Raw genomic sequence first — 15,309 nt, 5'->3', positions numbered from 1 at the left:
CAACCTTCAAATATTGCACTGAGCACTCTTCAAAAAAAAAATCCCAAGAAGGTTGTATGCAAAGCCACGACCGCAAGGTTGAAGTAGAATACTTTTACGAGAAAATAACCCGGCTGCTTGCGTGTCAGTTGGCAGTATTGTAATTTCTTTTTGTCTGATATTTTGAATGAAGTTCATTGAATATTTTTAAATTTTGTGCAAATGAGACGTTGAAGTGCTGCCGAATAGTAATATGCACATTTAATACGACATCATTAAACGGGAACGGAACAAAGGCTACGGTTATGCAGAACGCGAATGCCGGCGCGATGCGATTCGCCTTACCGTGGTGAAATGTACAGCTCTTTTTAAGGCGAAGTAGAGCTATACATTTCAACAGATTTCGTCTTGCCGAATCGCATCGCGCCGTTATTTGCGTTCTGCATGACCGTAGCCAAACACTAAGCGACGCAAACACGCAATAATAATCAGAGTATGCATGTAGATGAAGATAATTAACTTTGGATTATAGCGCAAAACGAGAAAATATTAACTCTTCAAATAATCATTTGTGTTCTTCAAATTTCAGTTGTTCAATTTAATATCCGATGAAATGTTTGTTTATTATCTGATGAAGCTCTTATATAGGCCAAATGATGCATTCCCAATTTACTAGGTCCATAACTCTGCCGACCGTGCTTGGGAAAGCGCGGTATAACGACCAATCAGAGGTCGAATTTTGTGTTTTGACAAGGCTTAAGAGTTTTCAATAGTACAATAGTTCGAATGATAAAATTGCAATTTCATGCATTTGGTAGGAATCTTAGAAGATTTTCTAATCGATTGCTGCAAAAACGAAGGAAATCCATCGAAAACTAACCGATTTATTAGCATTTGAAATTTTTCTCACTTTTTTCAGTTTTAGATTTTCAATTCACATCCCTATGTAGCCGAACTTCCTGAGAGAAGTATTCTAATTCAAAATTAAATCTTCATTAATTCATTTGTTGTCCTTATAAGGACAATTGTTCAATTTATCATAGGATGTAGTGTTTATCTTACATCTCTGTGTTACCTTGATAGTGAGGACTAAGGCGCACGGTCAACACAATGAGAAAGGTGTTTTCACATTGAAAACTAGACACGGCTTTACTGGAGGAAGTGTTGGCAAATGCATCTACCGCTAATACCACCGCTATCATACGAAAGCGCGTCGTTTCATGTGGGGAATATCAACAACGAAAAATAACGCGCGTCCAAGCATAACCCGAACTGTTTCGCCGTGCTGCTCCCATTTACCTTTACATCGGCCTCAGGGAAGTACCGGCTGCATCTGCATCTACCGCTGAGGCTGTCACTATACTGCTATTGGTACCAAAAGCTATTAACTCTTCAAATAAGTGTTTTATTTGTTCTCAAAAGAACAATTGTTCAATTCAAAATCGGATTTACGCAATCGCCTCTCTGTAATATTACCGACAATAATATTCTTCTGAACAAAATGATACAACTTTCCTATTAGGCCTCTGCCATAATAGACGCGAAAAGCGACGCGAACCGATTCGCTCGGCTGTAGGTTAATGTTCAGCCATCAGTAGAGCTGTACATTAACCTACGGCCGAGCGTATCGGTTCGCGCCGCTTTTCGCGTCTACTATGGCAGAGGCCTTAGAGAAAGTTGCTGGCTGATGTATTCACTTCATGCAAGCCTGCTGCTGATGCTTCCCGCTACCACGCTGAAACAGCATTTTAGTGAAGGGAGTGTCGTTGCATCAGCTGACCCTGCTACTATCGATGCTGATATACCCGCTGCAACAGCTACGCTATGCATAGCCATGCCACAGTTGTGGCCGCTATACGCTGGCCCAACTGCTGGGCAACTGCAACGCTATCCGCAGCCATGCCACAGTTGTGGCCGCTATCCGCTATCGATGGTACCCACTGCTCGCTCCCGCTGCTGCTAAGGGAGGACTGCTGTCGTCGCTGTTCAGAACTATTTTGAGCGGCATCGACTAAAACAGGCTCTTATATAGGGATGAAAATAGGAATGAATTATTTTACGTACGTGGTGGAATGATATAACTTGGAAAATATGTGTGACTTTATTCCGGCTCAGAGCGATCATTTGATAAGCTCCACCTCTTTTTTCAGTTTCTAAAGTTTTTCCTCAGTTTCGTAGAACGGATGCACAAAAATGATTTCTTGTCGAGCCGGACCGATAGCACTCTCATTGAAGCAACATAATAACATGTTTTGTGTCGTGTTGTGCAGCTTGGTTGAAGAAAATGTTCCCGTCCCCGTGTCGCATGTAAGCAGATTATTGCGTTCAGTAGACAGTAGATAGTGTATCCAGCGAATAAACACCGATGGTGCTCTCACACACGCAACGGTTTTAGCCCGTATCTTATTGCGGTTTGTAACATCAAGCGATTTCGTTTGCTCGCTGTTGCGTGTTGCATCATGTTGCAACTTGGCAGCTGGGAGACGACGAAATTCTGTTTATGCTGATTGATTGAATCGACTACATATTAGCTCTGCATAGTCGAACTAACTGCTTTTTTGAATGCGTACTAACAGGGCAGTTAATTATTCAATGTCGGTTATGCTGATCGCAGCCTTTGCGCTGCCCCTACAGTGGGGGGTTTACTAAATAAAGTGAAAGTAAAAATTAGACAACTACAACAGAATTTGATTGCATCCCGCACAGAATGTCTGCTTGTGTTGATGCCAGAAAATTATTAACCTTCAATTATTTTTTTATTTGCCTTGAGAAAAGCATGTTGCGGTTCAAAATCGGTTGCTAATTACAACCTTTGAGCTGCCCTAACATTGGGGGAATTAAGATACACGGACAACATGCACTGTGGAAGCTATTTCACATTCAGTAAATTAGACGGGTGTGACAAATTTGAATTGCTAGGATGCAACACAGAATGCTTGCTTGCGTTGACAAAAATTATTAACTTTCAATTACTTGTTTATTTGCCTTAAAAAAGGCATTTTGATTTCCGAAATTGGATTTCCTGATGGCAATCATCATGCTGCCCCAACACGGGGGGAATAATGGCTGTCTGGCGACACACGCTGAGAAAAACCGCGCTGCTCCTGAGACGTGGTGACCAACCACAGGGCTAGTGCTAGTCGCTGTCTAGAACTATTATGAGCGGCTCCGGCTGAAGCAGATTCTTATATAGGCCAAATAGCATGTTTTCAATTGCAAGGTATATGATCCTGTCGACCGTGCTTGGGAAGCAAGCATATAACGACCAATCAGAGGTCGAATTTTTCGTTTTGACAAGGCTAGACTATTTTCAATAGTACAATAGTGTGAATAATAAAATTACAATTATCTTATTTTGGGAAGAATCTTAGAAGATTTTCCAATCTATTGCTGCAAGAACGAAGGAAATCCATCGAATACTAACCGATTTATTAGCATTTGAAATTGGACATATTTTTCACTTTTTTCGGTTTTAGATTTTCATTTCACATCCCTATGTAGCCGAACTTCCTGAGAGAAGTATTCTACTTCAAAAATCGGGTGTTTTTGATTATTTAATTTGCAAACACCAGCTTTGAAATGTGAGTTATTGAATGAGTTATTTGACTCAAGCAATAAGAAACAGTGTTAGATCGGCGTGGTAGAGTGGTCAACTTGACCCCGTGCGAAAAAGTCTTCTCGGTTGACGGTAACAAATAAAAGAGGTTGTTGTGAGGCTCATGGGAAGAGGTTCGAATGTAATCTTTTTCTTGCTATGACACATTTTTTTGAAATAATGTCTAATTCAATGTTATAAAATTTAATAGCGTTACCTAATCTTTATTTGATTCCGGGCTTCACGATTGCTTGCTTCAGTTGACGAAGATAGAAGTCTATGGTCAAGTCCATATATTCGGCAATACTTAGGCCTACGCATTTTAGTACTCAGAATAATTGCAGTTCAGGGAATAATATAAATCAACGCAAATAGATGCTAGATCCGTTCATTACTAACCGATGCCCACCGGGAAACGTGCATTCTTGAACAATTTGTAATTGAATTAATTTTATCGTTTTGTCTTCCTTTGCCCTCCGCTTACTAATGCAATTGCACTGCAGCATTGTCTAGCGGTTTTACAGTCTGTAATACTGATGATAACTGCATAGATCGCCAATATGCAATTTGTTTAGTATACATAGCATACATATTTATGAAAGTTATTGCCAATGATTGCTGCTTCCTTCGGTGATGCCTGGTGTCTGCTATTTGATGCATGTCGGCACACTTACGATTCTATTGATAGGCACAAATCCACGGATAAACAAGACACGTTGCGGATGACACCATTATTGAAGTGCGTTTCTAAGCATAATATAACGGGACATTTCCACAAGCTCTCCGATCGTTGGTAGCGATCGATTTGGTTGATTAGGAATGAACCTTCTGATTGAATGTTGAAATCTGTTGAACAAAAAAAAGCAAATTTTATATGTTGAAGAGTAGTAGTGAGAAATACTTTATTGAGCTCTGCAAAGATATAGAAAGTAAATGTGAAACACCAAAGTGAAGCAATAAGTCATTATGTAAACCCATTAAGTTAATTACAGTGTGACACATAGAAAAAGCAGAAATTGCAAAACAAGTCAACAACCATAAATATTTCAAACAACCACATTCATTCCGTTTTGTCAAAGCTCAGTGTTAGATGTTACAGCAAAATTTACCACCCAACAAGGAATCATAAAGCCAATTACAACACATTAACGTAGTGTTCATTCCACAGCTTGAAGTTATTTCAGTGCATTAAATTGTAGACTACCTGTATTTCAATAGAATGCGTAACTGATACCGGCATCAAGATGGGTTGTTATAATCGCCCACGAATCAAATACCGACATACCGACACAGTAAAATTGACTACTTATGAACCAAAGCACCCACTTCCTTCCTGGAACTCTCCATGTGCACTTGTGAAAAACTGCATCAGTCGTGGGGCAGACAGCACTTCAATTGAATTAAAGCTGGGACTTTGTGTTTACCTTACTTACCGGTCTAATTCACCGATGCTGCGGAGGTAATTCTCCGTAAAACCTAAGATTCACCCTGGTACCCTACGAGTGGTTCGTGAAATGGGAACAAGCTTGCGAACGTGATTGATGATCTACACGTGGAAATTTATTGCCGAGCACACTTCAAAAGAGCCCTCGATTCTCTGCCGCAGCTCTCACGCCTCATCGGATATGCATCGCTTTGAACTCTTGCCCGGGCCTACCGTCTGAGCATCAGCAGGTTAACCGTGGATCAGCGGCATTGATTCAAACATAAATCATAGATCCAGTGAAATTGTATTTCGAATTACATTCATTCACAATCGGTTGGTCAACAGGAAGCGAAGTTTAAGGTTGGTGTTTTTTTAATTGAAACAATGACTTCAGCAGGAGGTTCACAAACAGCATAGTTCGGCTTTGGGAAGCTATTAAAGTGTGACTGGACACTGAGGAGGTAGTTGATTTACTTCCCCTTTATTTGATGACCAACATTGGAGAGCGTTAGAAATTTACAGAAAAAAATTTTAATTGAAGTACTCTTTACAAATCGAAACTGCAACGCTGTACAATTTAATCAAGCAATCATCATATTTCCTTAGCTTCATCGGCCAGCTAACAAAAAAAACTTCGGCCATCCGTACCTTGCAGACTGAAATAGACTCATCAAGCTTGTTATGTTGATCACACAACACAACTGCAATGATTTTTTGCTTCATTTATTTAGATGCAAAAAAAACATCGTACCTAACATCGTAAATGGCATGGGCATTTGACCGCGCATATCTTCACAAACTATCTTTACCGCAGCATAACCTAAGCGGCACATTGTTACCTTCGTCACCTTCGGTATTCCACGGTAGAGTTGCTGCTCCGGTTTTTTAACACTCGTGGAACCATTTCCTGCTTGAGATAACAACGGATATGGCTTGTTAATAATCGCTATCGGTGTGCACTGTATATCTTTAACTTGAGTGTATGTTTTCCCCCGTCTGGTTTTTTATTTATGCATTGTTTTGGTTTCCGTTATGTTGTGGTTTCACTTTTCTTCTGCTGTTCGACGGTTTATTTTCCTTTATCATGTTTATTGCAAGTGAAAACTGCTATCAATGTGATGAAATTAGTTCAGCTTCAGAAGGGTTGAAAAATTAAGGCACAACCTTTGTTTTTATGTTTATTCTCGCTTCTGGTTGATGGAAAATTAGCACACGAGCCAAGCAAGACGTAAACTCGACTGTGGCCAGCCACTTGACACTCCATAACAGCAATCTATGTTGAGAAATGCTACCCTAGACAACTCTAGGCAATATCATGCAACACCACCGGAGAAACTATTTTATTGTGGTTTTTATGCAACTATCGCGTCAAGAAGCATCGAAACGTTTTTTTTTTTGAGCGATAGCGCTAACATAATGAGATCAGTGTGGTACAGATGGAATTCAAACAATTTGTTGCGTGCATCGTCGACCGCAAGCCAAAGCCTGAGGTAAGCAGTTTATCGACGGCTACAAATAAGACCAGCATAAATATGTTGTACCAGTTTTGTTCACTTTTTGTCGAAAATTGCGGTTGAAACGGTCAGAGAATGCTAGCAACAAAACCTAATTTGATTATCGATCACTCGGTGCCCACATTGTGTTTCTTGGTGAAGGTTAACTCGGAGTGCGGTTTACCAATTGTGGAATTGTAAATAACCCAAAATAAACTTTCCTCTATTTTTTTGCTAAGCATTCATCAGCAAATTCAGTAAATTGAAATCGCTATTAGGCCAAAAGTATCATTTCTCTCGATAGCCGAAGATTATTTTTAATTTTTGTGCAAGATTCCGTTGTTCATTATTTATGTATTTTGTACTCAAAAGTCAAATAACTAAATCATGAATTTTAACTACAAACTCGATAGACGACGTCAAAAACAAAAATAAATATAGAGTGTTATCCCAACACCGGTAAAATATCATTGTATTCTCAACAATTTTTTATTTGAAATAAAATTTTATTGATACATTGGGTTTCACTCAAAATTACATTGAATTGTGACAAAAGCTTACAACCGCCCCCCTTGAGCCTTTGATCTTCATTTTTTTTTTGTTTCATAGGGTTCTACATTACTGTTTAAAAAGTCCTCATGCAAAATTTTAGCTCAACCGGACTTAGAGCTGTGGGGAAGAAATGCACAGAAATTGGCAATATAAATTTATTGAAATGTAATATTTTCAAACCCAGTGAAAGTTATAAAAGGTTTGGTGTTGTCTGTTTTTTTTTTTCCCAAAAATAAGTAACTTTTTGGAAAATGCTCCCAGCTCGAGTAATTTTTGAATACCAAAAAGTCGATTCGTAAAAGACATTTTTTGCACCACCAGACACCAGATCTCGACAAATTATGCATTTCCATGCCAAAAAAAATCGATTTATGAAATTGCATTCTTTTTTTATCGCTCGAAAAAGTCAGACTTTGACGGTTTTGAAGCACGACTTCCGGAAGTCCGATTACAAAGGCTGTGTTAATCTTCAAGACCTTCGTCAGAGACTTGTAATACACAAGCTTTTGCGTGCAGACAAAATAACGACAGTCCGGAATTAAGTCGGTTACCAGATTGATTTTGTTAAACAAATTCTACTCAAACCTAATCTTCCCAAACCCCGGAGGGAAACAATTCTTAACCTTTTCTTTTTCCAATTTTTCTCCTTATAATTCTCTAACATTTTGATTTTTGACTTTGTTTTTGTCGAAAGGAAACTTTATCGTTGTTTCTCCACGGGAAACAAGGTGTCTAGTATCAGCAGTTTTTTCCGGTAAAAGAATACCTAGAAACTAACTAACTTTTTTTCAGACAACGCAACAAAAGGCTGCTGGGAATGCTTGTTTGTCTGCGTGAATTTATTTTGTGAGTATATCTAGAATTTTGACAGGAGGCTGAGATAGAGCTGGAATTTTCATGGGTACTTGTTTTGAGAAGACAACTTTTTTGACTACCCGCCGAATGAAATTCGAAAAGTCGAAAGACTGTACACTAGGGTGTCCCAAAAAAAATCGATATTGAAAAAGTTAAGGTGCTCAGCCCTAGATAGAAAGATAATGTTATTTATAGCATTTTTGTAGAACATTTCGACTTTCTAAAAGGTCGTTTTCAGGTTGCCCAAACGTGATTTATTAAAAATAACTTTTTTGAGCTACAAACCCCCTTTTTTGCACTTTTTTCAGTTCTGTTCGATTCCTACATTTTTTCGTACTTTTTTTTATTTTTGTGGGGTTGTTTTGACTCCCAGAGCCCATTAAACATCACAAAAAAATTAATTTTTCTAATAATTTTTAGATAAAACCCTTCAAAACACATATAAAAAAATATTTTGAACAAGAACTGAAATTTTCTTTGCAAACCGGGATTTACCACGAAAATTTACATGAAAAAAGATTTACTTTACGAACTAATTTCATTTTTGTCATATGACTTACATTTTAAGTTTTTAAGAAAAATTTTAAGAAAAAAGATACTTGATATCTTATCGAGGTGCTGAGATATTAGCATTTTTCTATGTAATGGAAAATTATGCATTTTAACAAATATGTTAAATAACTTTTTTGTTTTGGGAGATAAAAAATAATAATGTTCAGAAAACAAATGCATTTTTGGATGGTTGATAACTTAGTAGAAGGTTTCAAAATTTGGAAAAATCTGCGAAAAAAGTTAGAACGATAATTATGATTTTTCGTGCCTTCTAATAGAAAACCCAATGTTGCTCGTAATATGTAAGAGATAGAAACATGATGTCTTCAGCTAAGTTTCTTGTTTTAAGATATCCTAAAACTTTGTCGAAGACACCTTGCGTCTATCTCATTCTGATTAAAAAGTAAATTTTCTTATCTCACTTATTGGTGGATTGATCACCCTTCCTTCTACATTAAAAGATGCAATTTTGAATATCCTGAAACTTCTCCGAACATACCTCATGACTATAATCAACATTTCAATCACTATTTATGAAATTATACGCACAAACGGCAAAATAAAACACTGTGCAATGGAAATATTGAGCTTTAGTGACATTTTTGACAAAATGCATAGTTTCCATCACATGTAAAAACGCCGATATCTCAGCCCCCCGATAAGATATCAAGGATCTTTTTTCATGTAAATTTTCGTCTTGAATTTCGCTTTGCAGTAAAAATTTCAGTTCTTGATCAAAAAAGCTTTTTATTTGTGTTTTGAAGGGTTTTATCTGAAAATTATAAGGAAAATTCACTTTTTTGTGATGTTCAGTGGGCTCTGTGAGTCAAATAATTGAATGCGATGCTGAACCAAACCATGCAAAATATTCAATAACAACCCCACAAAAATAAAAAAAAATATATGGAAAAATATTGGAATCGAACAGATTTTAAAAAAGTGCAAAAGAGTGGTTTGTAGCTTGAAAAAGTCATTTTTTCATAAATCACGTTTGGGCAACCTGAAAACGACCTTTTAGAATGTCGAAATGTTTTACAAAAATGCTATAAATAACATTATTATTCAATTTAGGGCTGATCACCTTGACTTTTTCAACACCGATTTTTCTTGGGACACCCTACTGTGAATATATAGAGAAAAAATAATTCGAATGTTGTTCCTGGTTCATTTAGCAGCAAGCGCGTTGCACGGTAAGCGGTATCGCTAAAGATAACAGGAAAACACTTTATCTTTTACCATGCAACAGTTTCTTACCATCATTGTTGTTTTCTCCTATTCTTTCACTTCAATATCCTCCCGAACTCATATCTGTATCACAACACAACTCGTTACTCGTATTGAGGGTAAGGGATGTGAGTGCGCTAAACCACTGTTTTTATAATTTCATTTTGCTGCTAAATTAGTCTTTGATTCAGGTTATTCTCTCTCCAGTATTCTCAAAATTCACATTTGTTTTCATTTATTATCTATCTTTTATTCACCTTGGCTATAATACAGCAATTTTCGGTTCCATGGCGTAATCCCGGTTCTGAATTACTAATATTGGGCAGTATTATAAAATTATCTTCAGCTTTTGGCAGTTTTCCACATATCAGAACTTCCCATCTTCAATTTCAACATGACACCGGGCACTGATTTTCAGTTTCTAGGCATAATCCCGGATCTGAAAACATTCATATTTAGGAGTATTTTCACATTTTTCTTAATGTTACACAGCTCTGTAAAAACAAGCAATCGTCGATTTAAAATCAAAATGGCATCAGACATTAATTTTTGGATTCTTAACGTCCTGTCAGCTTCAGAATTATCAAAATTAGCGAGTAATTGAGTATTTTTCTCTATTTCTTCTAGCTTTTCAGAAAACGGATCGATTTCCACTGATTTTTATAAAACCTGGAAATTGCCATCTTGAATCTCAAAATGGTTTTGAACACCAATTTACGATTTTCAAGCGGAAATACTAAAATTAGACAGTCGCTGAACGTTACTACAGATTGATATAGCTTTCCAGAAACTGGAAGTGTTCATTTTGGACTTAAAAGGTATGTTACAGTCCAAATACATCAGCTACCGGCCTTTAGACATGATCAAGGGGTAGAAAATGCCCATACCCATCGATTTTATTACGAAAATCCAATGAAAAATCTGGACTTCCTTATCGATCAATGTTCATGATCGCTGTCTTCACACAAGGAATATGTATGCCAAATTGGATGAAAATCGGTTCAGAGTTATGGTGGAACATAACGGTGAAATCGGTATTGTAGAGTTATGGTGGAGCATAACGTTTAGAAATTTAAACTTTTTGGTGATGAAAAAAACTAAGACAGACAATTGAGTTTGACAAATTTCTTATGGAAGATTGTTATTATTAGCTTACTTGCAACAAATTCTACGCCTTTGCGAGCGGCCTTCCGGTAGTTAACCAGGACATTCGCCATGGCGGACGAAAACATGTGTGTAGGGCTGTAGGTATGTTCTTGAGTTCTTTCTTCGTTTCATTTATCAATTTCTCCTAACCAAGCTATTAGAGTAGATTCTACGCTTAAGGTTTTCCAAAAAAAATTTCGGTGGAACGATGAACGACGCAACTTCCGGTAATTTTCCTATTCACGGCCAGTCCGGAGCGAAAGTATATCGGCTTTGACATCCCCTTTCTCACTGATTGTAAACCACAGCAGCACCCTCTTGAGGAACTTGGTGTATGAAATGAACTTTACCTCGAAGCTCACTTACTTCGTGGGAATACGAAATGCCTTGCCAGTCGTTGTCATTCCGGTTGAGGTAGGTCTCGTCATCCATCACCACCGCTACGTCTGGATTTGCAGGTAAAATCAACAGGACCATCTCATTCAGGCACTGCCGTTGCGTCATTGCCTGCAGCTCGGAGACCAGTGGACATGTAAGTCCATGTTCGCAAGATACTTGTTCACTGTTTAGCCGGTTGCACCGGCCTCCCGGCCAAGCGCACGCAGCGATGTAGCCACTTTTTCCTCGGTCTTCCTCTTCAGCATCTTTCAGAGCTTCTTGTCACTCAGGATCGTCAGCCGCTCGGACGTGGATTTTCCGTCGAAAGTGCCGCACGATATCCGTTTTCACATAGGCGGGGTACCGTTCTTTAAACACGCACAGTTTTGACCAGAGTAGCTTCACTGTTTTCGACATCACGGTTAGAGTTCGATTTTTCAATTTTTTTCTGCTTACTCATGGGTTACTATGATTGATTTTGCATGGATAGTTTGGTAAGCGTGTGTGAAAATAAACCCAACATTCCTCATCAGAACCGATCAAATTCGACCTTCGTTTCGTCAAACCACAGCACATTTCGCCATTTCGTTCTGGGACTACCCAACCGATATGGACCTTGGCCAACTTCAACCTAGCTAGAAAACACCTCTGTGTGAGCATAGGAACCTTCCTCTGGCTTTTACCGCTGAATCCATGCTTCACAAGCCATCTTTAAATTGTTCGGCAGCCCACAGATAAACTCAGCTCGTCTTCAATGCAGACTGGAACGGATCTTTGGATCTTTGTTAGAATCGCGTTTGATTGCAACATCATCCTTGGCTCTCGTTTTACGGGGGCGTCCAGTCGATTACTATTTTTTTTTAAATCATAAAGTGTTTCGAAAACAATTGTTCTTGATGGTCCCAGAAATCTTCCGTTGACTTTTTTCTTCTTTGCCATTTTACCGAGATAACCCGTTGCTGTTCCGTGTTGTGAGGGGAGCGGCCCATGTTTCGATGTTTTGACTTCAATTCACAAAATAAAATCTTATAAGTTTATTGTTGAAAAAGTATCTTCGTGAAACAGATAGTTTTTTTTTTGAAAAATATAATCAAAATAAATAACTGGTTCTATATTTTGTAGCAACTTTTTTCGACTATTCACAAGAATTTGTTCCTCTTACTAGAACTTTTTATTTCTGCAGTGTCAAACTTGGTGTGACATGTCATATTAGTGTTAATGCTCGTCGCTGGGTGTCGCATACGCTAATTTTGTATTGCTAATTGTATTTGACGGTTTCTAGTTTATTTGAATATTTTGTGTTGAAAAGGGGAGCTCGTAGCTTCAAGGTTACAGAGACCGCTCCAAAAAGTGAATCTTAGTAGAATCAGACTGTTGGGTGTCAGACAGACATCGACGCATGGGTTTATTCTTAGGCTCCCCTCCATTTCCCCACTTTGACTCTTCCCTCATGCTAAATCGAAAAAGAAGTCAGACCCGACAGTTGAATGCCATTATAATTGCCGATACTTGGCTTGAAAAAGAAGAGGTCATTTATCACGGTGGCAAAAGTACCCTTACTTTTCGTAACAGTTGTTAGAGATGTAGAGGTGAACTCAGTTTCTGATAACAACGATTGTAACACTTCTTTCTTACCGTAAGGACGTACCGTTATCGAATTCAATCAATTGCAGACGCCGTTCTGAAATCCAAGATGGCGACTTTCAGTTTTGGGAAAACAGCCTGAAATGGCATAATACCATCCAATATGGATACTTCCAGAACAAGGATGATGCTCAGGAGCCGAGAAACTACTCTAGGCGTCATTTTGTAATGCAAGACTTTTAGTCGCTGGAAAATAATCTAAACTGGCCACCTTTTCAACAAAGGTATTTAAAGCCGGGAATCTATCGCAGATCTCATTTAAGTATCGTGAATCAAATAAACGAACAATCTATTGAAAGTGTGATAATTGACAAAAACCCGCTAACATATTCATTTTGTCTCTTTTCTTACAGTGACATTTCATACTGCTCATACCAGATGGCTCCCAGTGCCGGAAAAAACCCTCCTGGAGGGAACCAGATAGGTCCACCGGATGTGAACGAGATGACGTTGGGCTGGAACTCAAACATTAAGGTTCGTAATGTTTCATTCTACAGTGTTGATAAGAGTTTCAGGTCTTCATACAATCGTACTTTGGTCCTGCTTCAAATCACTAATCAGATATAATTGTGATATCATTTACAGCAGGAAAATCAGCGCCCTCCCGTATTCAACCCAGAAGACTACGTAATCTCATTGAAAAAATACGGCCGCAGAGGAACCAATGGCAACTTTAAATCCATATACGACACATCCCCCGGGGAGGAACCGAAACCGGACAAACAGCAGCAACTCATTGACGCAAATCGGTCTCACACATTACCACATAAAAATTCCGAATATCGGTAAAACACCAGAACCTCATCAGCTAGAAGCAAATTTTACAGAAATCCATTCACAGATCCCCGATCCCTGCTCCGCCAGAAATGGACAGCGAGATGACCCTTCGGCAGTTTGGTTCCGTGACCGACTTGCTGACCAAATTGAGAGCGGATCTGCGGGCCTCATTCCCGAGGTAAGATCCCTTTGCTTCCCAAGAGCTAAGCTAAGCTAGAGCTGTAACCGGTACTTTCTCCACCACCAAAATCATACAAGCAAAAACAACCCATTAGCATTAATTTTCCCAACTGTGGCCGGCTGGCAAATTATCGTGTACGAAATCCATCCGCCGAGTGGCATTGCACTGACTGGCGCTAACGATCCAGCACAAACCTATGCTAATGGTCATCGTGTTTGTGCCTCTCCCATTTCACATGCCAAACTGGCAGCGATAAAATCCCATCGAAAATCACTTCATCCTGTGAGTACCTACATTCCACTCATATCTGTAGTTGTGGCTAGTGATCAGAAGTAGTCACAACAGTGAAAAAAAAAACAATGAGACGTAAATTACACCTATGGGGCTTAACGATGCGGTTACCATACTACCAATGCCGCAATGCTCAAGCCGAGAAGCCAGTTAAAACACATGAGCGTAACAAGTGAGGATCGAGTTAGATTCGTTGCTTTTTTGTACTAAGCGACCAAACAATAAAACAATTTGAAGATTACCTCTTACTTACTACGTATCTGTGTGCAGGTCATTATTGGCTAAACTATGCACATCTGTGTATGACTAAGCTATTCACTAACTAAAAAGCTACGCACCGAGCCTCTCGAGACGAGCAAATTGGTGAAAGCCGGTGGCTTGAGAAATTACAAACCATAATTCCTAGGTCATCTGTCAGAGATCATCATTCGTTCACCGATCTAGCCTGCTTCCAATTTCGTGAGGTCGGTGACCAATCAGATTAGGATAATAGTCACCCAGATCTTGTCAAATCAGTTCTTTTATTTTATAGCAACATTACTAATTACCCAATACAATATCATATTTTCTGCCACACCGACTTATCATAAATTCGACCACACAAAACATGTTGTAATTAAGTTTTATTGGATGACCTGCCTTTTTGGTGCGGTAGAGGAAATGGACTTTTTATTGTTTGGCCACCTGTAATTGGAGAGAGAGGCAGCGACAAACCCACTTTATGTTCGAGCAGCCGTCAGTTAAGGTGAAAACTCATTGAATCCAAAAATGGCCGACTTCGAGTCACCACTTCGAATTTTCGAAAGCACAAGACTCGGAAGTAGTCAATGCGTTTCCTGTGAAAATGTTATTTTATGTTTGCTGTGGTGAAGCAAGCATAAAATAGAATTTTCATAGGGAACGCAATGAGTATTTCCGAGTTTTGTGCTTTTGAAAATTCGAAGTGGTGACTCGAAGTCGGCCATTTTTGGATCCAATGAGGTTTCACCTTAAGTTGCAAATAACTTACCTACAAATGGTGGAACTAGGGAGCGCCGCGTCCAGTGTAACTTCATAATGGTCAATCAAGTAGATATGGATCGCACTCCAGTATTCATTAAGATGATACCAACCTACAAGAAAGCGGTGGTCGAATTTAAATTACATGGCGCGTAAATTTTATTCACCCTCAGATAGAGCTTATTTACATCATTATGCATTAATCATCTGGCCACAT

At 38.7% G+C, this 15,309-nt stretch overlaps 1 protein-coding gene across 6 annotated transcripts in view; it reads left to right on the top strand.

The window, feature by feature from the left end:
• The window catches only part of LOC129721836 (uncharacterized), a 185,793-nt gene that overhangs the window by 152,435 nt on the left and 18,049 nt on the right, over positions 1 to 15,309 (top strand). For 5 of the 6 annotated variants that reach the window (XM_055674878.1, XM_055674883.1, XM_055674880.1 and 2 more), the window contains 3 exons: positions 13,198 to 13,318; positions 13,430 to 13,629; positions 13,686 to 13,799. In XM_055674878.1, coding sequence (XP_055530853.1) covers positions 13,198 to 13,318; positions 13,430 to 13,629; positions 13,686 to 13,799 — 435 coding nt within the window. The remainder of the gene's footprint in view (positions 1 to 13,197; positions 13,319 to 13,429; positions 13,630 to 13,685; positions 13,800 to 15,309) is intronic. The other variant, XM_055674879.1, reaches the window with a different exon arrangement.

This window comes from Wyeomyia smithii, chromosome 2 (assembly GCF_029784165.1).
Source record: "Wyeomyia smithii strain HCP4-BCI-WySm-NY-G18 chromosome 2, ASM2978416v1, whole genome shotgun sequence".
NCBI lineage: Eukaryota > Metazoa > Arthropoda > Insecta > Diptera > Culicidae > Wyeomyia > Wyeomyia smithii.
This window is presented reverse-complemented; position numbering and strand designations above follow the sequence as displayed.